The sequence below is a fragment of the Macaca mulatta genome, chromosome 2 (assembly GCF_049350105.2).
Source record: "Macaca mulatta isolate MMU2019108-1 chromosome 2, T2T-MMU8v2.0, whole genome shotgun sequence".
NCBI lineage: Eukaryota > Metazoa > Chordata > Mammalia > Primates > Cercopithecidae > Macaca > Macaca mulatta.
This window is the reverse complement of record NC_133407.1, coordinates 46,091,236-46,098,798: the sequence shown is the minus strand read 5'-3', so window position 1 is coordinate 46,098,798 and position 7,563 is coordinate 46,091,236. Positions and strand designations below refer to the sequence as shown.

At 52.2% G+C, this 7,563-nt stretch overlaps 1 protein-coding gene across 2 annotated transcripts; it reads right to left on the bottom strand.

Moving 5' to 3' along the window:
* Positions 1-1,483: 1,483 nt before the first annotated feature.
* CHST2 (carbohydrate sulfotransferase 2) lies at positions 1,484-4,656 on the bottom strand. Of its 2 annotated transcripts, XM_015131917.3 has the most exons (2): positions 3,905-4,656; positions 1,484-3,802 (listed from the first exon to the last, which is right to left on the bottom strand). In XM_015131917.3, exon 2 carries the CDS (start codon positions 3,624-3,626, stop codon positions 2,034-2,036), a length of 1,593 nt encoding a protein of 530 aa, XP_014987403.1. In that variant the 5' UTR covers positions 3,627-3,802; positions 3,905-4,656; the 3' UTR covers positions 1,484-2,033.
* Between the last annotated feature and the right edge of the window lie 2,907 nt (positions 4,657-7,563).

The window sequence follows — 7,563 nt, the reverse complement described above, 5'->3', positions numbered from 1 at the left end:
AAGTATTCTTAAATTAAATCTATTACAAATATTCTACTGCTGGTGAAGCTAATTCAGCATAGGCACTACCACAAAAATATGGAAAACATGATCAATGTATTAGAGCTGTAATCTGGCTTCGGAAACACAATACTAAAAACTATTTCAGTAAATTAAGAAATAACCATTCTAGATTGTGTTATAAAATTCATTTCTAAATACACCCCTTTTTAAACCTTTATGCTTCTTTATCTTGGAATTCTTACCAGTGTAGCTAGATTTCGCATTGCAATGGTAATTATACTTAAGAATCATCATGTGTTAAAGTATTCCCCACGTACATATTATTTTTATCATCTTTTCCCTAAAATAAAATTCTCAGCATTTAACCTATATATGCTGGCTTTCAGAGGTCTCATAAAAAATCATAGTAAAATAAAACCATGATGATAATGAACTTGTACTGTATTTACTGTAATATACAACTACACTGTCTCTTGTTCCCATTTGGGCTTCATAATTTTTTCCCATACTATGACATTCTGCAGAATGTTTCAGTACCAAATGGGTTCAGGACACAACATCATAACCACTACAGGAAAATTTACTGGTTTTCTCCTTGGAAAATACCAAATTTCAAAATCCTACACACTAGTTCATTTTCATTTCCTCTTTACCACAATTCATTATCATATCTAAAAGCAGCTCTTGGCTGAAGCCTTATACTGTCTGCAGCATGTTACTTTCTTTGCAAATTTACTTTTAGGAAACATGATAAAGAAAAGCAACATACTCCACAGGCATCCCAAGTAAAACATTATAAATTCATATTCTCTCCTGCACTAATTTAAATGGGAAGCAAGAAAGAAAAGGAAAAGCCCTTACGGTTCTCAGATGAAACTTCACTGCTTTCATCCACCTCCACATACCGTGTCATAGTCAGAAAAACACTCCAAACAGATACTTCTGTCACTTTGCTAAACCAAAGAAGCTGCTACCATTGCCAGCAATATGGTCACACTACTTTCTGAGGTCTGTGTTCTAATAATCAGACTTTTAAAAATTACATACTTTTTTAAAAAATCCTTTTTCTGAACCAACCTCAGCACCAAAACATTGGTCTCTGCTTCAAGGTTCCCCATCTTAACTGAAGAGGAATGAAAAACCAAATGCTTTCAAGTCCTGAAGGAGTTGCTTCTTGTTGTGTTCAAAGTTGAAGAAAAGAGTGTGCTTTTTCTTCCACTGCCCTGTTTGGTTTCTGCCTTTAGAATTCAAAGATGTGTTTCATTCCTGGGCACCTAACAGGCTGAGATTTACATGTGAGAAAACATCCCCCAGGTTATTACCAAGGAGACACAAATTGCTCCCACCCAGTTTAGCTGCCTTTCAGGAAAGAGACTGGAAAAATGGAAACAAGGGAGGGGAGGGAGATTCTATCTGAAGCTGAGGACAAGTAACACAGGTGAATCCAAAGTAATGGAGGCAAATATAAAAAAGAATATTATTTATTATTTTCTTTATTAATACTCACATGGAACCTTTGCTTTTTACACAAAAGTCGACTTTAGAAGAATGCCTCCTCGGCTTATCATGCCCAATGGGGCTTTTTCTTTCTGGACCACTTCCCCTTTCTCCACCCCCACCCCCACATCCAAATTACTCTTACATGTTCACAGATACCACGAAAATTTTGTAAACAAGATTTGGGTTACTGGAACTTGATTTCATGAACATCCCACTTCAAAATGGAAGGCAGGTGGAGGGCAGGGTAAGAAATAGGAGAAGGAGGACAAGAGAAAGCAAAGGAGAGGAGAAGAGGGGCACCTGGACAGAACGTTCAAGTCTTGCCTTTTCTGAGGGGTGTATGTGTGTATTTTGTGGCTGTTCCTTGAAATGCACTGACTCAAAACACTGACAGCAAGTGTCTGTGTGATTATTTATATATCTATAATAGAGTATGTGGGCTTCCTCTGTTTGAGTCTGGACTGTGTTTGTTTAAACACACTACAATCCTCTTTATAGGTATCATCACAGGGCATCAGGTCTCCCCGCTTTCAGAGACGCGGCTTCCGAAGCAGGGTCTTGCTGAGGTCTTTGACCTCTTCAGGACTGTTGACCCGCTCATAGCCCAGGACGGCCATGGGCTGGTAGCAAAACTCCTCCACCTGTTTTATCTGCTGGAAGGTGAGGGCGGTCCGCCAGGCATTGGCGGCCTGCGTGGCATTGCGTGCAGATACCACGAAAGGTTTGGAGGAGGAGCCCGAGCCACTGGTCATGTTCAGGGCAAACTGCTCCATTTCGGGGCTCACCAACAGTCCCACAAAATCGTACACTCTCCGTAGTGTCTTGACGGGGTCTCCCACCAGGTCCTCGTACCGCACCACCAGGTAGTGGCCCTGCAGCCAGTCAGGGGGCTGGAGGGCTGTCTGCAGCGTCTTAGCCATACTATTGCAGATGACCTCCATAGCGCCCAGAGCGTGGTAGTCCGCGGGGCCGCCCACGCCCTCCTTCTTGGCGCCAAGTTTGTGGCCCGCTGCCTCCAGGAAGGGCATGCGGTGAGCTCGCGGGTCTCGGCTGCGCACCACCTGTAGGCTCTCACGGATGAGGCCGTGGCGCGAGCGGATCCGTGAGCTCGCCACTGCGCGGGGATCACGCACCAGGTGGATGACCTTGAGGTCCAGGGCCGGGTCTCGCAGCAGTGGCGCCAACACCGCCACGTCGAAGACGCGCACACCCTTTATGACTAGCGTGCGGTACTTGCGGCATTCCTCCTCGAAACGCGCCAGGCGCTGCGGCGGGCACTTCTTGCACACGCGGTCGTCCACCAACCCCACAACCTCCTTGCGGTAGGCGGGGCAGAGTGGTGACGAGCACACTACCTTGTTGGTGGCTGCGCCGAAGATGCCCAGCGTGGTGAGGTTGCGCCCCCCGCTGCCCGCGGGGCTATACAGTTGGAAGACAGAGAGGTCGCAGCGGTACAGAGCGCTCAGCATGTCCCGCGCTGCCCCCTGCAGGGAAACGGCGTCCCCCGGATACAGTTTTTGCCATACATGCCACACTGGCTCGTAGAGAAAGAACACCTCGGGATTCTGATTGAATAGCTCGCCGAAGAACGACGAGCCAGAGCGCCACGTGGTGAACACGTACACCAGCTGCCGCTTGTCCCCGACGCTCCCGGTGCCCCGAGTGCCATTGCCTGCAGGGGCCGCAAACCCCGCCATCCCTGCCGCGGCTGCAGGAGCCGCCCCGACGGCGGCAGCGGGAGGTCGGTAAGGAGTGCGGAGGTCCAAACGGGCATGAGCACGGGGCGGCGCGGCCGGAGGAGGCCCCGGGCGCCCCCAGCTGCCTCCAGCTGCCCCTGCTGCGGCACCCAGCGGCCCGTCGGGGTTGCACTGCTGCAGCGGCTCCTTGTGCCACTTGTAGTCCAGGAGGTTGAGCATGGTGAGCACCAGCAGCAGTGCATAGCCCGCGCACAACACCAGCGCCTTCCTACGGAACACCTTCATTCCGAGAGGGGACGCAGGCCAGCGGCGTCCTGGGCGCCGGGGCCACTGCGGGAGCAGGGCACGCGGCGCGGCTGCAGGCGCAGCGTGGAGCAGCCGAGGGAGCGCGCCCGGGGGCAGAGCTCGCGGCGGGCTGCGGCTCATCACAGGCACAATCCGGGCCGGCGGCGCGGCGGAGGCAGCCCTGCAGCCCGGGAAGGGTGCAACGCAGCGGGCTGGCTGCTGGCGCCGGGACTCGGGCCGCGACTCCGAGGTGGGCGCGGCGGCTGGTCCCCAGCGCCCAAGGCTGGCTCTCCCATGGCAGCGGCTCCGGGAAGGACCTGCGAGGGGAAGCGGAGTGAGCGGATGCGCCCCAATCTCCCTCCCGGCCTTCTCCTCCTAAGTAACGCCCACCCTCGGTTCTGCCCGGTTCCTCCGCTCACCTGGAGCCGAGGGCGCGTCCGGGAGCGGCCCCGGATCACCGCCCGGCGGACTGTCCGGCTGTCACTCGTTCCTCGATTTCGCTCCCTCTCGCTTCCGCTGTGGGTCCCCGCACCTTCGAGGGGACGGAGGAGTCGGCCGACTTATCCCTGCGCAGAGTTTCCGGGCAGCGGGCGCCCTGCTGCTCGGGAAGAAAAACTTTCACCCGGCCCGGAGCCCCGCTCAGCGCTCCACCGAACCCGGAGCGTCCCGGCTCCAGCGACGTCTCCTTCGCTCTCTCGGGACCGCAGCTTCCTGCCTCGCTCAGGGGAATGAAGCCGGCTGGGGGCGATGGCTGGGGGCTGCTTATATGGGACTCAGCTCCCGGCATAGCGGCGCAGCCCCTCTCGCTTTCGGCCTCCGTGCGGCGAATTTTCCCACCTCTCTGGCAGCGGTGGATGGGGCACAGCGCGACCCCACAGCGGCGGCGGCGGCTGCTTCCATCACCAGGAGGATGCCCGGGCGGGCAGCGCAGGCAACCCCCGCCGCTCCGCAGCCTCCGACTGGCCCAAAGGACCCTGAACACACAGCGCTAGGCAAGAAAACCCAGGTGGGCAGCACTGCCCGACCCGCCCCGCCCCCAGTACCAGCCGCTTCTAGCCAACGAGATGTCTAAGCAAAGACAGACCCCGCCGCAGCCGCAGCCGCCGCCGCCGCGCGAAAGCGGCGCCCGGGAGGATGCTGCTACCCGACTCCCCCTACGCCGGGCGACCGCAACGCGCTCGGGCCAGCCTCTGCGCGGCTCCTGCCAGCCGGCGCCCGGTTGGTGCGCGCCGCCGTCTGTCGCCGCGGCTCCTCCCCTCCGCCGCGCGGCCCACCCCCGTCGCCGGCCCCGCCCCCGCCCCCAACGCCGCGCCGGCTCCCACAGCCGCCGCCTCGGGGGTGAAAATGTGACCCGCTTTACCGCGATGCGCTGGGGCTGCAGTCCACCGGTCCGAAGGCGTAGCTCTCTGCGCGCAAAGCGCCGGGATGCGAACGCGGGATTCGGAGCGCGTCGGTGCCGAGAGCTGCCAGAGGCTTGAATTCTGCGTGCAGCTGCCGGACTCGGCCTCATGTTTTTGCTCTCAGAAAGAGTTGGTGATAAAGTTTGGGCAGAAATCCCGTCGGCCGTCCGCTCCTTGCTTCCCTCAGGGCCGACACTGCCAGCCTCTCCGGGCACTGAGGACACCCCCGCGCCCTGGAGCAGTGAGAGGACGCGGAGCGCCGTTCTCTGGCTTCCGACACCCTGCCAGCCCTCTCTAGCGGGTCTGTGGCTGCTCCTTCTCGAAGGAAGTAATAAATCTTTCTGACCTTGGGGGTCAGAGGAGACGCTTCAGTTTTCCGGAGGGGTATGCGGGCGGGGCCGTCTTTCCGCTTTACTGGACCTCTGGCCGGGGCTGCTCTTGTTTCATTGTGCCCCACGCTGATGCTCTCCGCATTTCCGCTCGCGGTGCTGCGTCCACTGTGATTGACGTCCTCTGGAATTGGGGTGATGGGGGAGGGGAACGCCCCATTCCAATTTGCAGTAAAATACTTGTCCCGCTTCTTGGTTTTGTAGATGAGATAAAAGAACTTGACCCCAAAGGAAACACCGTTGTTGAAAGAAAATCATTTTTCAGTTGCTTTGGGTTTAAGTACTTTTGTTTAAGGTTATGAGGAAAAGCTTCTCTCTCTCCCCGCAACTCCCTCCCTCCCCAAGAACACTAAGCCGTAGCCTCAACTTCATCTGTAGAATGGGGACAGTTGTAACAGCCTCTGGAGATTGAACGGTGGCTGAGTATCAGAACGCGCACACGGAAGATTAGACCTGAGTTCAGGCCTCCAAGGGCCGAAAAGGGAATCGCTGCGGGGCCTCAGGCTCAGCACCCTCGGATAAACAGAACGCTCGCTGATCTGGAGGAGTTTTGTTGCCTCCTGTCCCAACAGAGTTTTTAGAAGTTTATCAAAGTTACTGCACAATTATCTTTGTAGCATTTTGGGCAGACTTTTCAGAGGACCGTTCCAACATTAAAATATTGCTGTTTGCGCCATTATTCTTCTGTGGGTCTTACAGAATTCCCTGAGTACAAAGACGAAAAGTCACTTAACTCGCTTTCCATGGGTTTTTAACGCTCTTTTTATGGATTTAGTTTCAGGGGAGAAAAATGTTCAAAGAACTTGATTTATCCTTGTTTTCCAGAAAAACCCGTAATGCCATGAGTACATTTCAGCTAATTTTTTCTCCTGGGGAGGGGGGTTGGGACAGGGACAGTAGAGCTCAAATTTTATATCCAGCTTTCTCAGATAATGTAACATTGCCTCTGGGAGTGGGTCGAGACAGGCAAGAATCCCTGTTAACAGATGAAGGTGGCAGAGTTCAATTGAACGACTCCCCATCTTTTCCTTTTCTGGATCCCCCAGCCTCCTCTTCGCCTGCTCTCTCAAATGCCCATGCCCCTTATTCACTCACCACTTTTCCCACGAAAACTAAAGTTACGTTGGTGCATGAAAAGACTGATGGGAGAGAGAGGGATTTGGGGAGGAAAGTAATTCTCAATTTTAATATTCAACATGCTTCCAAGAAAAATAATTTCTAATATTTTTCATTTAGTTTCTGGCTTTGTACTTACCCAGAAAAAAACTGAATTGCATTAGTCGATGTAGGGACCCTTTTAAAAAACAATTGTTTGCATAGAAATTCTGTTGCAATTTTGTAACACTTTACTGGTGTTGGCAAAATAGTAAATCCATTTGCCAAGTGCCCCCACAGTGAGTGCTCAGCTGGCGTAAATTTACAGGTTCTGGCATCTCCACCCTCTCCTTGCTTGCAAATATTTTCCCATTTTGCATGGTGTCATGATTCATTCTGAACTTTGTTATAGCTAATGATATCTGAAAACTTCATAATGCTTTCCTTCCCGCATTTGTTTGGAAAATCCTTTCATTTTAATCTACTTATTTTAGCATAGTAATGATCCAGACATATAATACGTCACATAATAATGTCACTTGCTCAAGAGCCAGTCATGCCACAGGGCTAGCCTTGATTTCGGCTCACTGGTTTCGTTTGTCACAATTCCATCTCCCCCAGGAGCTCCTTCAGTCTCTGTCTTCTCTGCTGCCTGTTATGTTCTATTGGAAACTTGGTGTGGCTTTTTCTTAATCCTGGACAAATAGGGGGCCTAACATTCTGGGGTACTGTAGGCCCAGTACCCCAGAAAATTACAGAGATCTTCAAGGATCTTCTTCCAAATGTTTGCCCCTGGGCACCAAGATAGATTGACTCCCTCATAGTTTGAACAAATATGCATTTTCAATAGAACTTGAGATTATAGATTCAGGTTACTTATAATCCTTGATTTAAGATATGCTGCCATCGTTAGTCCAAGAGTGGCCCTTTTAAATGTCCTATGTTTTAATATAATGAATATGCATGAACCCATTACACAGCCCAAAAACCTCCAAGAGTAACTTAGTTTGGAAACTTAGATGAAATGAAAGTTCTAAGAGGAAGAAAAAAAAACTTCCTTTAATAATCTCAAAAAGAAAGAAGACTACTTATGGCCAGGCACGGTGGCTCACGGCTGTAATCCCAGCACTTTTGGGAGGCAGAGGTGGGCAGATCACCTGAGGTCAGGAGTTTGAGACCAGCCTGAAACCCCGT

Excerpts from the sequence above, each read along its gene's own strand:
- CHST2 (XM_015131917.3), bottom strand. The coding sequence starts at position 3,626 with ATGAGCCGCAGCCCGCCGCGAGCTCTGCCCCCGGGCGCGCTCCCTCGG.